Below are 20184 nucleotides of genomic sequence, written 5' to 3'. Positions count from 1 at the left end.
AACTCGATTTCTCAATATTTATAAAATCATTGTTTTAGAAAAAAAATCGCTAATTTCATTATAAATACATACATATGTATACGCAAAATCGCAAAAACTGAAAAAAATTGCAAAATTCAAATTTGACTTAAAAATTTAAAATTAAAAAAAAAAAATCGCCAATTCGAAAAATAAAAAAATCAGCAAAACGGAAAAATCGCAAAATTATAATTTTACTTAAAAATTTTAAATTAAAAAAAATCGCCAATTCCAAAAATAAAAAATCAGCAAAACGGAACATTTAACAAAAATCAATAATTCCAAAAAAAAAAATTAATTTCGATTATTTTACAGATTCGTCGTTTTAGAAAAAAAATCCCTAATTTCACTAAATTCTCTAATTTAACAAAATTGCAAAATTTCGTAATTTTACCAAAAAAAAACGCTACTTTTTTAAAAAAAATCACCAAAATTCCTTATTAAAAAAAAATTCAATTTACAAAATTCGTCGTTTTAGAAAAAATTTCGGATTCTGGGGTCAAGCATTAATGGGTTAAACAATTTAAATTTCACCAAAAAAAAAAATCAATAATTCCGACCAAAAAATCACTTATTTTGCAAAAATTCACCAATTTTTCAAAACATCGCTAAAATAGGTAATTTCACAAAATTACAAAATTTCGTTTAATTTACAAAAAAAAACGCCAATTTAAAAAAAAATCAATTTACGAATTATCGTTTTAAAAAAATGCAAATTTCATTATTAATAAAAAATCGCCAATATTGCAAAAAAAAAAACGCAAAATTCACAAAAAATATAATTTAAAAAATTTCAAAATTTTGTTAATTTTACAAAAAAACACCAAAATCTAAACATTTACCAAAAATTGCTAATTAAAAAATCAATGAGGCATGTGATGAAAAATAATCGTTTTCGTAACTGAAATCAATTTCAAAAACGATTTCGATTGATTTCATATTCAATTTTTGTTTCATTCCGTATCATTTTTATAACAAAATAAGCAACTCTCCATTTGTTTACCTTAATTAATGTGAAAATTTAATTTCGATAAATTCCCTTTTAAACAAATTCGAATTTGAAACCAATATGACAAAACGATTCAAACAAACACATCACACCTTTTGTAGTTTTCAAATCGTTTTTGCATATAAATCGTTTTTCATCACATACCTGAATAATTTCTCCCAAAAAATCGCTTATTTTACAAAAATTCTCCAATTTTTCAAAACATCTAAAATAGGTAATTTCTCAAAATAGCAAAATTTCGTTAATTTCAAAATTTTTTAAAAAAAAAAAAAAAATTTCTTATTCACAAAAAAATCAATTTACGAATTATCCTTTTTTAAAAAAAATGCAAATTTCATTATTAATAAAAAATCGCCAATATTGCAAAAAAAAAACGAAACAAAAAAATTCTAATTTAAAAAATTTCAATATTTTTAATTTAAAAAATAAAAAAAAAATCACCAAAATCTAAAAGTTTACCAAATATTGCTAACTAAAAAAAAATACAAAATCGTCGTTTTTTTTTTTAAATCCCTAATTTTAATAAATTCGCTAGTTTAACATTCACCAAAATTCATTAATAAATTTTGTTATTTTTGTAAAAAACGCATATTTAACCAAAATTATATAAATCTTACAAAAATCGCTTAAATACGTAATTTCATTAAACTCGTTGTTTACAAAAAATGCTAATTTTATAAAAATCTGGGATTTATAATTTAAAAAAAAATTTAATTTCTTTGTTTTTTCTTAATAGGGAAGATTTAGCAAAATTGTTTAAAAAATTAGAATAAAATTCTCAGTAAACTGAAAAAAAAGGAGTTTGGACTTGTTTTCAAAGGAATTTTTAGCTGATATTTTTTATGACAAGCTTCAATTGCAATTTAATCGATATAAAAAGAAAATTTTTATAAAATTTGTAAATTTTTCTGTCTTTGTTAATAAATGTCACACAAATTCCTCTTAGTGTGTCTTTTTATGCAGGCTATTTCTTTGATTTTGTTTTTTTCTTCAAAATCTAACCAACATGTGTGAGTTTCTTCCCCCCCCCCGCTTAACAATTCTCTGCATGCAATTATTTTTTTGTTCTCCCTCCCCCTACTGTGGCTGTCTGCAGAAAAAAAAAATTAAACAAGTTTTCTTTCTTATTTCTTGCACGCCACTCACTCACTCACGTTTTAAGCTACAAATTTGTTATTTCAGTTTTTATTTTATTTATTTTTTTTACTTTAAACTTAACCACCCCATTTTTCCCCCACAACTTTGACAACACTATATACATATGTATTAAGAAACAGGAACAAAACACAATAAAAATTGCTATATGCTTAGTCATAACACAGATACTAATACACACATTTACAACAACTCCAACAGCAACGTCATCATCATTATTATTATTAAAATGATTTGTCTTTATGATAATGATCATTAAGGCAAATGATTATTCTTAACTTATGGCTACTGTCATCATCATGTTTACTATTATTTTATAACTTTTCTCCCCCCCCTGCCTTCTATATTATTTTCTCATCTTGAAATTGCGCTTTAAAAATGAACAACAACAAACAATCATCATCTGCCTACTTCTAATCATCATCTTCAATCCATCTATCCAGCATTATTTTTTTTACTACTATTTATCTCTCTATCCCATCACATATCACTTTAAAAAACACTCTTCTCCAAATACACACGCACACATCACATCACATCATTTCATCTTATCACATTCTCTTCCTCCACCAACATCACCACTCACTCACTCACTCACTTACTGCCTTGTTTCTCGCCTCACCATTCACTCGCTTTAATTGTCTGTCCCCACAAATGAAATGATGAAATTGAAAAACTAATAAATATTTCTATTTCTCTTTTCTTGCTACTTCAACCAACCTCGCGTCAACGTTTTGATGTAAATTTCAACTTGTTGTTGTTGTTAAACTTCTTAAGGGTTTTACAAAAATCCCAAGCAACCAAAAAAAAAATAGTAGTAAAAAACAAATCGTCTGTACTTTTTTTTTTGCACAGAAATTTCCTTAAAACTCAAAACAATTGAAAAGCAAATGCGCAAAATATAAAGTTACAACTACAGCAGCAACACAATACTATTACGCCTGCAAAAAAAGCGTCATAAAATCATTAAAATACGCAGCAACAGAAAAAAATTCTAGCAACCACTTAAAAAAAAAAAGGTTAAAAAGAAAAACCCATCATAAACTAAACATACAAACAAGAAAAAGAAAAACGCACGCAGTCAGGCTACTCTACATAGCAACAACAACAACAAGAAGTAAAGAAGAAAAAGAAAATCTAAAACGACGTGAAAAATCAAACTCTAGCAAAAATACCTTAAGAAACAACCCATACGAAAGCAGCAGCAGCAGCGCCATTATTAATAAAACAACAACAACAAAAACAAGTAAAAGAAAAGTTGTTTTTCATTATTTTCTTCTCTTCTTCTTCTTCATCATCAGCTTGTTGTTATTAGTTGTAATATTTTAGTAGTAGTAAAAGTACTCTTGACAATGTTACTACTTCCAATGGGATAATAAAGTTGAAAAACCACTTACAACAAAATCAAATCAAACTCCAAAGAGCTAAAAATTAATAACAACGACAACAACGAGAGCAGCAAACAACAAAAATCAACAATTTCATTAAAGAAGAAGAAATAAAAACAAGTTGCAGTAAGTAGACAATTTCCCTGTGTAACAAAACAAACAAAAAAATAGCCCCAAGAAATAAACATCAAGAGAGTGCTGTGTTTAAAAAAAAGAGCAATGAGTTTAATTTACTTGTTTAGCTTGCAAAAAAAAAAGAGAGAAAGTCCCCCCTTTTTAAAAAATAATGTAGTGATAACAATGAAAAAGCACGTGCAAAAACATTGAGAGCTTGAAACATTAGTGTTTACAAAAAAATAACAAGTGATGTCTACTTAAAATAGAAAATATATTCAGCCCAATCATGAATAAAAAATGCGCGGAAGTTTTTTCAATTTTTAACATTGAATTTGAATAGGGAATATGGGAAAATGCAAAAAAACTTCCGCGGATTTTTTATTTATGATTGGGCTGATTGTATAAGTTTTCTTTCCTTTTTCAGTTTTATTTAGATAAAAAGGACATCGACTAATTAAAGTTTTTTTTAGAGAACTAGAGCAATAAATCAACATAATATTCCTTAATTTACTAGATATTAAAATAATTCTTTAATATTTTAAGATTTTTAAGTACTATTGGCCAGGTTTTTTAGTTAACAGCCTGTTCCACGATGTCGAAAGAAAAATGAGTCGAAAAAATTTGTATGAAAAACACTCAGTTTTTAAAATTCTTTCGAATAGTTTTCAAATTTGTTCGAATCATTTTTCTTTCGACATCGTGAAACAGGCCTTAAATTTAATATCAAAACTTGTCTACAATTTTAAACTCAAAATTCATTGTTGATAGAATAAGGACTGAGATCGAAAAAATCCTAACATACATAAATGTTAATAAAAAAGAAATCACTAAACTTACAGTTTTGATATTCGGGCTTGTCATAGAATCCAATCATTGTCGGAATCGGTTTTGAAAACGACAAAAAAAGTACATTCGTCTCGTGAAATCGAAAGCTATCGGTTTATATTCGATCTAGCATTAAATTCTTTATCGATTTAACAAAAAATTACATTGGATTTCATAAGTCAAATGTACCTTTTTTGTCGTTTTCAAAACCGATTCCGACAATGATTGGATTCTATGACTACGCGAATCAATATTTCACATGAAATATGTTACCTTTTCCCATTTTTCGTTCATGAACTCTGTTCATGTAAAAAAAATTCCCCATGTTGTGTAAATTTTTTGATGGAATTTTGTAAACAATAAACAGCTGTTACGAGCAAAATCAACTATTGTGAATGAAAAGTGCATGGGAATATCACGATAGTAATTTTCCCTTCGAGGGAAATGGATATTTCATGGAAACATAAATTTAACATGTTTTTCACGATAGCATTGATTATTACAACTTACAAAAAATATAATTTTTATAGTTCTAATCAATAGTGATGAAGTTTTTATAGAGTTTTCTTTGTTCCAACAAGAAGTCCATCTCCGTTTAAAATCTACCACACTTTTGGATACCTTTTTGAGCTCTTTAATTCTCTTTTAACAAGAGTCCAATATCTGTCCACTGGCCTTAGCTCTAGGCTGTTTGGAGGATTTGCCTCCCTTAAAAACTTTGCCAAAAATATGTGGAAGCAATAAGAAGTCTTATGAATGGAAGCATCCTCTTTTGTAAACATTCCTTAATGTAAATTTCGGTATTTAAAGAGCCCTTGTAACAAATGTTTGGCTTCTCTTACCGCAACAAGAACTTTTTGAGAAAATTTTCGGCTTTTGGATCCTAAACTTTTGTACAAGATTCCCTCGAGCTTCAGCAACATAAACATATTGACCCGGAAGCTGCGAAAAATTCTCAAGAACATACGTTTCGTCATCCATTATGCAGCAGGTATATTTTTTTTTTATAAAATTTGACTTCAATTTCCGTGCTCTGTCTTTGGCGTCTAAATTTTTAACAGAGTTGCTGTCAGGAACTTTTTGGCTTTAACTTTTCGTACCAAATAGTCCGAGTAATGAACTAACCGACTGCTTTCCTAACGAATGTGTTGGGAGGAGCTCCTTTGAAAATGCTTTCTATTTATTGGCTTTAAAAACATCCTGTGGACCATTCTTTCTACCTGAACTAGGTTTTCAATTAACGGACAAGTTCTACCGATACTGTTTAATAACATTGGAAGCAGTTTGACGGCAGACTCTTGATTGTTTGGCTAACTTTTTGTAGAACCAAGTTGGGTTTTGTTGAAAATATTTTAATCAGATTAACAACAAATGAACATAATTGACATTAAACATAATAACTTACACACATTTCAAAGGCAAATTGAAAAAAAATCAAATAATACTTGGATTAAAAGTTTTAACGTGTGCTAAGGTTTTTCGATATCACTGCTTAGTTAAATTTTATATCAAAATTTGTATAAAATTTTTGAGAAAAAAAGTGTATTATTCTTTTTAAGAGAACGGTAGAAGTCATAGTAATATTGGGTGTATGACTTAAGGTTAGATTAGGTTCAATGGGCAGCCATTCAATACTGATCCCATTGTGATATCCAAGGCGTAAACAGCAGGGTATTTATAATACGTCCGTTGTTTACGAGGTAAACCAACCAAATTCTCTGATGAAGGTTTAAATTCGTCTTAGATTCCTCCGGGATAGCTCATCCAAACATGATAGGAATTGGATTCCGAGGATACGTTCCCTCAAGTTTGTCAGAGCCGGGCATTGGCAGAGTAGGTGTGACAGTCTCCTCCTCTTATTCATTATGACAGCTCCTACAGAGTCGTTGTACCGTAGGCCCAGTCTTCTAGCATGTGTCCCAATTATACAGTGTCCTATAATGAAGGAATCAATTAGCCTTATTTGCTCACTACGGAGTTCCATAAGTAAATTCGTCCTGTCGGCATCTTAGCACATAATGGTTCATTGGTCCACCTGTTTTATGCAGACTCATAATGTTTCTGCTGTACAACGGATCTTCCATTTAACAAGGGGAAATACCAGAAAAGGGGTCGATTGCCTCATCATTCATTAAATTCATCTGCATATGCTATACAATTACCCTGATTTCCATCGTGTCCAGGGATCCAAATAAGCGTTATCTTAGAATGTCTCGGTATCTCATTTAGGGATACCCGGCATTACTCGGTTAACCTAGATGACATGAAGACAACCGCTATTCCGTTAACGGCAGCCTTGATATCAGTAAATATACATACATATATCACCAGATATTCGATAATACCTCTGCCAATTATCCAATTGGCTGAGGTATTATCGAATATCGTTTAATAAAGTAAAGTAGGATTTTGTCCCAAAGTTCTAAAATAAAGAAATTATAACCGTCTGTACATATATATATCCTTATGACATCGTTAGGGGAAAGTCCGCCCTGTCATATATCCCTGTTCGGAATTATAATATGGAAATGCATATCGAAAAAATGTTTTGCGATGAAGTAATCGGCATTACTATGTGTATGCCCATATTAATTCAGTATCTTAGAGTGCCCAAGGTCCTTACCAGACCACGAACATCCAGTATTCAGTCTCACAGCAGAATTAAGAGACATTTGTATCACCATCAAATCAACTGGTTACCAGTTTAAAATAGTAAAAAGTGCCTTAGAGGAGGTACTAATAGTCCTTAGAATTCGTTTGACGGCCTTTCGGTGAGTAGCATTATCCAAGGCTTGCCAATCCAGAATGATGCCAAGATAATTTGCCTGATCTCAAGACAATCTCCAAATGAAGAGGACCAGTTCTGTCTTTTGGGTGTTCACACTAAGTCCACTTGAAACACTCCACTCACTCAGTGTACTTAATGCCGATTCCATACAACTAGATATTGTATTCAGAAATTTGCCAGATATTAATACCGCAACATCAGCATACGCGACTGTTTTGATCCTTCTGATATGCATTTTGAGCAGCAGGATATTCATAGCCATATTTCGCAAAGTGGTTATAGTACACCTCCCAGCGGGGTTCCACGATTGGCCACTTCTGGAACACTAATGCCACCGAAGGTAGCACATATGACTCTATAACCGAGTATCTTTCCCAATATTCGGCGTACACATAGATCAATCCCAAGTTCATCCATTGCAGATAGGATAGCATCGGGCCTGTTAAAAGCTTCTTTAATATCGAGGAAGGCAACAATTGAATACTCCTTATGTGATAGCGACTCTTCTTCAGCTATTTCCACAGATCTATCCTTGGTGTTGGCATGTTGAGATTTAGAGATCAGTTCCGTCGGAATAGTCATTCTCAAGTGTACGTCAATCACCCTTTATAGGGTTTTCAGCAGCAAGGATGCAAGATGCTGGTCTGTTATCCTTTGGTTTAGTATGAGTCGACTTGCCTCCTTTCGGAATAAAGACTACTCTACACCTTGTTTGAAGCGGAATATGTAGGCACATAGGTTCATCTGATACCATTTCTTCGGGATTTTTTCATATGTTTAGCTTTTATTTTAAAACATTTGTAAAATATAAATTTATTCTTTGAGCTTTTCCCATCTTTCTGGCATCATATGGATTCTGTGCCAAAAGAACTGATCATCTTTTGAGGTCTAGAACAAAACAAGCCAATATCGGATACTCTCTTCCAAAGTAGAGCGTATCCTAGAGAGAGCGTTCTGCATCGATCGAAACAAATACTTGTCAAGGTCTGCACTATATGGCGGATGAGGTGAAACTTCCCAACCACTTCATTCTAAATACTTTTCAGCAGGTATTGCAACATGCGGCCGAGCGTTGTCATGATGGAATATTATGGTTTCATGTCAATGCGTTCTTCGGTCAATGTTCGGTTCAAACGCATTAGATGCGTTCGTTACAGGTTCCCTGTGATGGTCTGGCCAGATTTTAGCAACTCATAATAGATAGGACCCTTTTGGTACCACCAAATGTAGAGCATTTCCTAAACGCCATTGATATTTGGTTTTTGTATGGATTCGGCTGGTTGGTTGGACGGGCTTCACATACGATCTCTTACGCTTCGGGTTATCGTAATGGATCCATTTTGCATCGCAAGTAATGACTCAATGCAAAAATGATTTCCATTTATAGCGTTCAAGCAGCATTTCAGACATACAAAATCGTCTTTCAAGGTCTCTCAGCTTCAATTCGCATGGTACCCAATTTCCCTGCTTTTGGATGAATCATACTTCTTGCAAACATTTTGATATTGCTGCTTAAGTAGCTCCCATTGATTTTCCAAGCTCTTGTTGAGTTTGACAACAATTTTCATGGATTAATGCTTCCGAGTCTTGGTCTTCAAACTTTTTTGGCTGTCCTGTGTGATCTTTGTCTTCCGTGTCAAAATCACCACTTCTGAAACGCACAAACCATGTCTAGCACGTTGAAACCGATGGAACACATTCACCATAAGCTTTTGGTGAGCAATCGGTGTGCTTCAGCGGCACTTTTTTTCGAATGAAAGAAGTAAAGCAAAACTTCCCACATATGACGCTTTGTTGGTACAAAATTCGAAATTTTCGAAGTAAAAAAACTTTCTGTTTACCCTATAATGTTCAATAACTAAGTGAGAATAAATGACAGATATGTAGCCTTCAAAATGACCTGTATATGATCCTCAAAAGTGATCAAACACCACAAATTATTTGATTTTTTTTTTAAGATATTGAAAATCCGAATATCATCGATTACAATGGAGATTGAGCTGCAAAAAAAAAGATTTAAGTCAGATTATAACGATTTTCATGATCGCAAAAACTCAAAAAATTCACTGGTGTTTAAAAAACCGTATTTAAAAGATACGACATCTATTTCTCGCATTTTTAAGTTAATAGATTTCAGTTAGAAATTGGTAGAATAAGTAGAGCTTACAACGGTTAAATTAAATTTAAAAAAAATACAAATTTTTATTAAAACTAAGAAATCATTGTAAATCAGCTTTATTGTTTTAATAGAAAAATCATTTATTTCTTTAAAATTAAAAAAACCCGCTAATTTAACTACAAACGCCATCGTATCATTTATATTTAATCACTAAGTTGACATCCCTGTTACTCACACTCTCTCTCTGTTTTTTATTGTCCTGAGTTCTCACTCTCTTGGGTTTATTTAATTTTTTATTTTGGCGTTTCTGCCAAATTAAATGTGTTGATGAAATATGTAATTAAACTGTACGTACAAATTAGCTTAAAGGTGTTTTTTGTATTTGAAGGCACAACAACATCTGCAACAACAACAGCATACAAATAAAATGTAAAAAGGTGAAGTTGGTGGTGGTGGTCACGCAACATAAAACAAACAAACCCATAACTAGCAACAACAAAAGGTATTTTACATACGGAAAATTTGTTGAAACAAAAATAAAGAAAAAAAAGCAGCTGCTTTCTAGTTAGAAAGAAAGACACACACAGGGCAGCAGCAGCAATAAAGCAAACAACCAATTACATTGTTGCACATTCCTTGAAAAGAAATCCAAAGAGAATAAATTACATTACAAGAGTGTAGTTTAAACAACAAAGAGAGTGCTGTTGTAAAGTCACTGAGAAAGAGAACACACAAAATGTTGAAGTTTTTCTTAAACTAAGAAAAAGAAAAACATTGTTGATTGTCCTCTAGAGAATCGAGTTTAGTTTGCCAAAGAATAACAAGCAACATGGCCATACTTTAAAACAGGACGTCAAATGTTTGTGTGTGTTTTCTAACTCCGATACATTTGTGAGTAAAATAAACAAAGCAACAGCAACTAAATAAACGAAAGGCAAAGGTATACGATAAAATTACGCGCCAAATGCAAACAATAAATTTAGTATGGGTCGTTCCAAGTTTCCCGGGAAACCATCTAAATCGATTAATCGTAAAAGGATAAGTGTCTTGCAATTGGACCCCAATAATACCTTGACGGCAGCAGCGGCGGCATCAGCCTCAACGACAGCAGCAACATCGGCAGTAGGGTCTGCGGCAACAGCAACAGCCAACTCAAATAGCAGCTCGGGAGCAGCAGCGGCAGCAAATTCTAATGCAGCAACTGCTGCCAACAATGCAGAAGATGATGAGGAGCAAACGAAAACGGAGGAAGATGTAAATTACGATTCGTCGGAATTGGAGAAACGTAAAAATGGCAAAAAAGAAGATGACGATGATGAGGACGACCAAGGAGGCCCGGTCTCAGGTGGTGCTTCAGGTTTGGGTGGTAGCAGGAGTATGAATGGTAGAGCCTCTAGCTCAGCAAACTCTAATCAACAGCCATCACAACAACAAAACAACACAAATTCCCAGCAACATCAGCAGCAAACTGATAACTTGGAAAATAACTCCCTTAACAACAAACATGCTCCACTAGCCTCAACAATTTCCCCAAAGGAAACTGCTGAGAACCCTACTAAACTCAGCACAGCAACAATAGCTTCATTAGCAGCAGCAAAAGAATTGAAAAAGCTTAATACAGCTGCCTGCTCCACAGCAGGGCAAGTGAATTTTCCCAAACGTCCCTGTAAAAAGTTTAAAAATTTAAATATAAATAAACCTGAAGTAATGCTACCATCTTCAAGTAAATTAAAATTACAGCAACAGCAGCAACTACAAGAAACCAATAACAACTCTGCAGCATTACCAGCCCCTCTTGCTAATTTTCCCACAGCCTGTACAGCAGCAGCAACAACGGCGGCCACAACATTAAATAACAAGACACTAGAACAGCAACAACACACCCCTCCAACAATAAATAATGAATTGTTGTTGTCATTATCAACGTCCGCCTCATCTTCATCTTCTTCTTCTGCCTCATCACCTACATCTCGTTTAAGTTCGTTGTCGTCTTTGTCGTCCTCCTGTAATATTAATGAATATCATAAATCTGTTAATCATAATAATACCATAGATCATAAACTAAACGATCAGCAACAACTACATAATAATAATAATCATATTAATAATGATGATCACAATGACGATAATGTTACCAAACATCATCACAATGATAATGATCATTCTCGTCTTCTTAATAATAATAATATCCATAATAATGATGATAATGCTGATAATAGTAATGATGATGATGAAGAAAATTCCAGTTTGACATTTCCTTCAACCAGCTCTCATCTTGAGATGGTAAGTTGTTTACTTTTAATTTTTATGAGAAACTAAAACTAAAAAAAACAAACAAATCTTAATTGTCAGTGTTAAGAGAGTGATGATGTAAAATTTTTGATTGATTTAATGTCAGGGTACGTGTATGAATTCATGGGAATTTTTCTATTATTATTTTGATTGTTATTATTTAAAGTGTGATGACAGGCAAATTATTATTTTCTTAGAATAATTGTTGGTCCTTTTGTATTCAAAGAACTTAAAAATGCGTGATTTTTTTATTTTGAAATCTTTTTACAATATAAATTTATTCAAAGTATTGATCAGTAAAGGTCATAGCTAAACCTTTTCCCATCTTTCTGGCATCAAATGGATTCCAAGCCAAAAGAACTGCTTATCTTTTGAGAGCAAAAACGAAACAAGTCAATATCGGATAGGTACTCCGTTCGAAAGTGAAGCGTATCCAAGAGAGAGCGTTCTACATCGATCGAAACAAATAGTAGTCGGGCGGGCATGGTCTGGATTATAAAGCGGGTTAGGCAAAACTTCCCATCCACTTCATTCTAAATACTTCTTAACATGTGTTGCAAATGTGGCCAATGCTCGCTTCAAAATAATCAGTTGCGTTCGGTACACGTTCCCTGTGATGGTCTGGCCAGATTTCAGCAGCTCTTAATAGATTGTATTTCAAGGTCTCTCGGCTTCAATTCGTATGGTATCCAATTTCTTCAAACGTTTTGAAATAGCTGCTTGAGTAGCTCCCAATGATTTCTCAAGCTCTGGTTGAGTTTAATGTCTCCAATTCTTGGTCTTCAAACTTTTGTGGCTGTCCAGGGCATTCACCATAAGCTTCGGTGAGCAATCGGTGTGCTTCAGCTGCACTTTTTTTTCGAATTAAAGAAGTAAAGCAAAACTTCCCGTATATGACGCTTTGTTGGTACAAAATTCGAAATTTTCGAAGTAAAAAAACTTTCTGTTTACCCTATAATGTTCAATAACGAATTGAGAATAAATAACAGATATATAGCCTTCAAAATAACCTGTATATGATCCTCAAAAGTGATCAAACACCACAAATTATTTGATTTTTTTTTAAGATAATGAAAATCCTAATATCATCGATTACAATGGAGATTGAGCTGCAAAAAAAAAAAGATTTAAGTCAGATTATAACGACTTTCATGATCTCAAAAAATCAAAAAATTCACTGGTATTTAAAAAACCGTATTCAAAAGATACGACATCTATTTCCCGCATTTTTAAGTCAATAGATTTCAGTTAGAAATTTTTAGAATAAGTAGAGCTTACATCGGTTAAATTAGATTTAAAAAAAACAGAGACTTAGTCGCTGGTTTACAGTCGGTACATAATCACTGCCAGTATACCGCCCAATTCGAAAGCTTATTAAATCATCTTTAAAGTACTGCTCCAAGATCTAGAACGAGAACCAAAGGAAACTAAAGTTAATAACTCAAAGTTGATGCAAATTGGAAGAAAGAGTTGAAAATAGAAAAACCGCGAATTTTGTGTAAAGACCAAGTCATCGTTGTTGCTAAAATTTTAAAAAATGGATACTTACATGATGAAGACTTTGAAGACATTGAAGACTCGACTTCGGTCGAGTCTAAATGCATCTAAATTTCCTTATATTGTAGAAATTCTTCCTGAGCATTACTGTAAATTACTGAATAATTCATTTCTACTTCCCGATACTCTTGATCATTCCACTGGCTCCTAGATCGTATGCGAAAACCTTGTTGAGCAGCTCCAATTGAGTGTGTCATTGCGTGTCCATTGTGTTTGTTTCTTTTAATATTTTCGTTATTCGAGTGGAGACGCTTCTGTTAATCTAGTGTGATTAAAATTTCTAGCACCTTTAATGGTCTTAAAAAACATCATATCAGAAGCATGGGTTCAACTCAAACATTGTATAATCTTATTTCGATGTTAACGAAGGGCTTCAGATCTCACCAGAGGACAACCACAAATATCTGGTTGCGAATTTGGCAACAGGACTCAGTTGCCTTTTGTAATACCATTATTGAATTAGTAAATATTTCATTGTAGGAATATCTTACTTTAAACAGCATTTGTTGAGGGAATTCTGTTAAAGGAGTCCCTCAATGCAAACATTATCAATACCACATTTTCACTTTCGTCACTTTCCATCCTTATCTTGTGTCCTCTTGTTGTCAAATGATTCGGGAATGCTTTCGAGGTGGAGATAGTAAATGCTTATAGGTATCTTTCAAATGTTATCAATGCCACCTGGCCTGCTTCTTGCACTTAAAACGAGAATAATACTCTATATCGTGCTGATTCCTTTTCGTTAACACGATGAGTTCCTCGAGTTGATTATATAAATTAGGCTTTAGGTTAGGTATTCAGGTAACCTTTCGTCTCGTACAGCTCACTTGGGTGGATTGATTGTCGCCTTTGTCGTACCTGAGAAAATAGAAGATAATGGAAAGAAGAAAGATAGAGAAGTAAAAGAATATGGAAATCTATAGGTTGAGTGAGAGTAAAGTTAGCAAGATAAAATATAGTTGGAAATTGGAGGAGTTAGAGGAGAGAAGAGTTTAAGAATTCAATGAATATCGCAGACTATCATGCGACAGTTGCTGGGTCAACCATCAGCTTTCCCTAATAAAGGCGTCTCTGCACCTTAATTCCTTCCCAGATAATCCGAAGAGATTACTAAAGGATCGCTTGCTAAGAGCCTGGCACGCAGATCACCCAATGCCGGACAATTACAAAAGAAGTGCATGATGGTTTCTTCCTCCTACAGTCCAACGCAGGCCATATTATCCTGGATTCATTACCCCACCTTGTTTATCCGCTGCTTACAAGTCTACAGCGGAATGACACATAAGAATTCTATTTCATCTTCCGACATCGAGGCTCCTATTCCCTCCAATCTATCAGCAATAGAACTGCCTTCGTTTCACTGAATCCACGTACCCAAGTGAGTACAAAATTAGGTTGTATCTTCTTATACTTACTTTCCAAAATGAGTTCATCGATTCGATTATAGAAATGATGCTGCATCTTCTCATCCTTATTTTCCATAAACATATAGACTCTGATCAGATTAGTTGTAAAAATATTTGGTGTTAGTCAAGTTTCCTATGAATCTGCTCAACGTATTTAAGTTTTTAGAGATCTTTCAGTTGAATGGTTGTAAAAAAGGTTTGTTTGAATGAAATTTGAAATTAAAATATCCTCTCGACGGGGATAACCTCCAAACTCCACGTAGTATTTTCCCTAACCCCCAAATAACTTAGAAACATGATTGATACCTCAATATATCGGGAATTCTCGGTTGCTTTTTAAAATCGAGAAAATCGACCCACAAATAGCTGAGATATAAGGAAAAAACCGGGACAACATATATTTTGATTACTAAGTCATTTATATAGACAATATGAATAGCTAATGATAGATATTTCAAAGTCCATTGCAATGATGTGTATAAGGCTATAGCAGGATGGACCTACAATGGGTCAAAATCGGGAAAAATATTTTTTTTGAACCGAATTTTTTTTTTCACCAAAAAATTTTTTTTCACTAATAAATTTAAAAAAAAAAATTTTTAAAAATTAAAAAAAAATATGGAAAAAATTAAAAACCAATTTTGAAAAAAAAAATAAATTTTATTTACCTACAAATATGGTGAAAGCTATATAAGATTCGACACAGACGAATATAGCTCTCTTACTTATCATTTCATTATTGCTGCTTTGGTCCTGAATTAGTCTGATTTGAAGATTTTTGTCAGATACGATTTTCATATTAAACATTTGAATACAAATTTATGGTAGGGGAAATCTGACAAGTACAAGAATAGATCCTTTAATATTATAAATTTTAAGAAATCTCAGTATCTTGAATACCAACACAAATTGTATAATAACTAAAAAAGTATTCCTATATTCATTATACGTCACCCTTTGGTCATTCCTCGTTATAATCCTTATTTGATTTATTTCACACTATAAATACTCACACTCTACCCGAAACCTGGAGAAATGTCTTCGTAAATGTCCACCACTTCTTTTCAAATTACTTGCTGCTAACTTACATTAAATTTATTTTAATTTCTACTCCCTCCCCCCAGCTCCCCCTCTTCTTTTAGCAAACACAAATACACACGCACTCTTAAAAAAATGATTGAATTGTTGTATACTTTTCATTAAAGTTTTTTTTTTTGTTGGTTTTTTTTTGTTGTCGTCGTTGTTATTTTTTACCAGCTCTTTTAAAACAATTTTTTTTTTAAGTATTAATGTGTGTGATTCCTTGGCATTTTTTTCTCCTTTAGTCATATTATTTTTTTTTGTTGCAATTTTTGTTGTTGGTTTTCTTCACCAGTATGACGACGTATTCAATGTTGTATGTTTGTTGGTTGGTTGGATGGTTTGATGTTTGTAGTGTCTCCATTACACGTACTTGACTTGACTCTGCTGTGTTTTTTCTACGTTTTGTTTTGCTTACTTCGTTTACTTGTGTTGCTGTCGTTGTTGTTGCTGCTGCTGCTGCTGCTGTTGTTCACATTCCTTACGCTCACTTTACAATCTCCTTAAGCATTTGTGTGTGGTAGATAATTGTTTATTATTTTAAAGCCTTCTGAATGTTATTATTGCTGTTGTTGTTTGTTACTTGTGTTGTGTTTTTTTTTGTTTTGTTTTCTTTAATGCCACTTTTTTTTACGTTGCACCTTTTGACGATTATTATTGGTAACAAAAAGCCTTAATACCTCGTTTTTTTTAATATTTAAGCCTGCTTTTTTCCACCTTAACAATGCTTCGCACAGTGTAAGTGTCTTATACGAGAAAATTTTGAAAATAAAAATAACAAAATAAACGTATAAACTTGCTTTTTTGTAAGTACTACAACAACATCTAGATATAACAATGGCAGCAGGAAGGGACAGTGGTGTTTAACATAGGATTCCAATCAATATTTTAGATCCAGATTTGTTTTCGAATAAATTTCTATTCGCCTTAATTTTTGAAAATATTATTGTAAAAATAAATTTTTAATTATTTGATTGCTTTTGATTGAATACGTTTATTTTAAACTAAATTCTGAAAATTTTTATTCGAATAAATTATTAATCGATTAAAATCAGAATATTTTTATTCGAAAAATTGTTAAATCATTTAAGTTTAAACAAATTTTCTAAATTAAATTTTTCTTAAAAACCGGTTACTTCTTTAATCGAATAAAACTTGAATCTATTTATTCGAATAAATTTTTAAGATATTTTTAATTATTTGATTATTTGAACACGTTTATTTTAAACTAAATTCTGAAACTTTTTATTCGAATAAATTATTAATCGATTAAAATCTGAAACTTTATTCGAAAAAAATTTTAAATCATTAAAGTTTAAAAAACGAATATAACTTAAAACTATTTATTCGAATAAATTTTGAAAATATTTTTCCAAAAATAAATTTTTAATTATTTGATTGCTTTTGAATGAATACGTTTATTTTAAACTAAATTCTGAAAATTTTTATTCGAATAAATTATTAATCGATTAAAATCAGAATATTTTTATTCGAAAAATTGTTAAATCATTTAAGTTTAAAAATATTTTCTAAATTAAATTTTTCTTAAAAATCGGTTACTTTTTTAATCGAATTAAACATGAATCTATTTATTCGAATAAATTTAAAAGATATTTTTAATTATTTGATTGCATTTGAACACGTTTATTTTAAAATTAAGATTAAAATCAGAATATTTTTATTCGAAAAATTTTTAAATCATTTAAGTTTAAAAAAAATTTCTAAATAAAATTTTTCTTAAAAACCGGTTATTTTTTTAATCGAATAAAACTTGAATCTATTTATTCGAATAAATTTTTAAGATATTTTTAATTATTTGATTATTTGAGAACTTTTATTTTAAACTAAATTCGAAAACTTTTTATTAGAATAAAATACTAATCGATTAAAATTTGAAACTTTTTATTCGAAAAGAATTTTAAATCACTTAAGTTTAAAAAACGAATTAATGTTAAAACTATTTATACGAATAAATTTTGAAAATATTTTTGCAAAAATAAATTTTTAATTATTTGATTGCTTTTGAACACGTTTATTTTAAACTAAATTCTGAAACTTTTTATTCGAATAAATTATTAATCGATTAAAATCAGAATATTTTTATTCGAAAAATTGTTAAATCATTTAAGTTTAAACAAATTTTCTAAATTATATTTTACTTACTTTTTTAATCGAATAAAACTTGAATCTATTTATTCGAATAAATTTTTTAGATATTTTTAATAATTTGATTATTTGAAAACTTTTATTTTAAACTAAATTCGAAAACTTTTTATTAGAATAAATTACTAATTGCTTAAAATCTGAAACTTTTTATTCGAAGAAAATTTTAAATCATTTAAGTTTAAAAAATGTTCTAAATTAAATTTTTTTAATCGAATATAACTTGAATTTATTTATTCGAATAAATTTTGAAAATATGTTTGCAATAATAAATTTTTAAGATATTTTTAATTATTTGATTGCTTTTGAACACGTTTATTTTAAACTAAGAAACTTTTTATTCGAATAAATTATTAATCGATTAAAATCTGAAAGTTTTTATTCGAAAAAAATTTTAAAGCATTTAAGTTTAAAAAATGTTCTAAACTAAATTTTTCTTAAAAACCGGTTATTTTTTTAATCGAATAAAACTTGAAGCTATTTATTCGTATAAATTTTGAAAATGTTTTTTGCAAAAATAAATTTTCAAAATATTTTTAGTTATTTTAGTTGCTTTTGAACACGTATATTTTAAACTAAATTTTGAAGTTTTTATTCGAATAAATTATTAATCGATTAAAATCTAAAACTTTTTATTCGAAAAAAAATTAAGTTTAAAAAATGCTTTAAATTAAATTTTCGTAAAAAACGGTTTTTGCAAAAATAAGTTACATTATTCGAATAAATTTTGAAAATATCTGAATCATTTTATTCGAATAAATTTAAAATTTTTTTTGGAAGGTAATAAAAATAAGTACAAAAAAATTTCTAAATTAAATTTTTCTTCAATACCGGTTACTTAATCGACTATAACTGGAATTCTGTTATTCGAATAATTTATGGAATTTTTTTAATTCTAATTATTTTAAAGATGAACATTCGAATCGGATTATTAATTTTTTATTCCATTAAGTATTGTTTTTTTTTTTCTGCTACAAACTATTTAAAAACTCGATTTTTATTCGAATAAATTTAAATTCTTGAATTATATTTAAATATTCAATTATAACTACAGTTTTTATTCGAATAAATTTTTGCAAAAATAAAGATATTTCTGGTTTTAAAACATGTTTAGTTTATTAATCGATTGAAATTTACAAATTTTTGCAAAAATATTTTTTAAATTATTTATAAAACCTCTATTTATTCGAATAAATTTCTGTACATAGAATGTACATATTTGTTTAAAATCATATTGTTTATTTGAATATTCTTTTTTTATTCACTTAAATATTCGATTAAAAATACTGTTATTATTCGAATAAATTTCTATTCATCTTTAAATCGTTTAAAAATAGTGTTTTTATTCGCATAAATTTTGAAAATAAGTTTCAAACTTTATTCATCTTAATAAATTTTGAAAAAAATTATTCGATTAAAAATATTATATTTATTCGAATAAATTTCTAAAAAAATTTCATATTTATAGTTTTTAGTGTTTTTATTCGAATAAATTTAAAAAAAAATTATTCGATTAAAAATATAATTTTTATTCGAATAAATTTCTAAAAAAAAATATGTATTCGAACAAATTTCTAATTACATATTATTATTTATACATTATTCGATTAAAAATATTGTTATTATTCGAATAAATTTCTATTCATCTTAATTATTCGATTAAAAATAGTGTTTTTATTCGCATAAATTTTGAAAACAAGTTTCAAACTTTATTCATCTTAATAAATTTTGAAAAAAATTATTCGATTAAAAATATTATTTTTATTCGAATAAATTTCTAAAAAAAATATAATTAAAAAATGTTCATATTTATAGTTTTTAGTGTTTGTATTCGAATAGATTTTGAAAACAATTATTCGATTAAAAATATAATTTTTATTCGAATAAATTTCTAAAAAAAATATAAAAAAAATTTTAATGTATTCGAACAAATTTCTAATTATTATTATTTATACATTATTCGATTAAAAATACTGTTATTATACGAATAAATTTCTATTCATCCTAATTATTCGATTAAAAATTGTGTTTTTATTCGCATAAATTTTGAAAACAAATTTCAAACTTTATTCATCTTAATAAATTTTGAAAAAAATTATTCGATTAAAAATTTTATTTTTATTCGAATAAATTTCTAAAAAAAATATATGTATGTATGTATTTAAAAAATTTTCATATTTATAGTTTTTAGTGTTTCTATTCGAATAAATTTTGAAAAAAATTATTCGATTAAAAATATAATTTTTATTCGAATAAATTTCTAAAAA

At 29.8% G+C, this 20184-nt stretch overlaps 1 protein-coding gene across 1 annotated transcript in view; it reads left to right on the top strand.

Moving 5' to 3' along the window:
• Positions 1–20184, top strand: part of trx (trithorax) — a 96317-nt gene that overhangs the window by 55864 nt on the left and 20269 nt on the right. Inside the window, exons 2-3 of the mRNA XM_065499013.1 lie at positions 2960–3696; positions 9808–11702. Coding sequence (XP_065355085.1) covers positions 10404–11702 — 1299 coding nt within the window. The 5' untranslated portion in view covers positions 2960–3696; positions 9808–10403. The remainder of the gene's footprint in view (positions 1–2959; positions 3697–9807; positions 11703–20184) is intronic.

Source organism: Calliphora vicina, chromosome 1 (genome assembly GCF_958450345.1).
Source record: "Calliphora vicina chromosome 1, idCalVici1.1, whole genome shotgun sequence".
NCBI classification, from domain to species: Eukaryota; Metazoa; Arthropoda; class Insecta; order Diptera; family Calliphoridae; genus Calliphora; species Calliphora vicina.
Note: the sequence above shows the minus strand (reverse complement) of the source record. Positions and strands in the feature narration are given on the sequence as shown.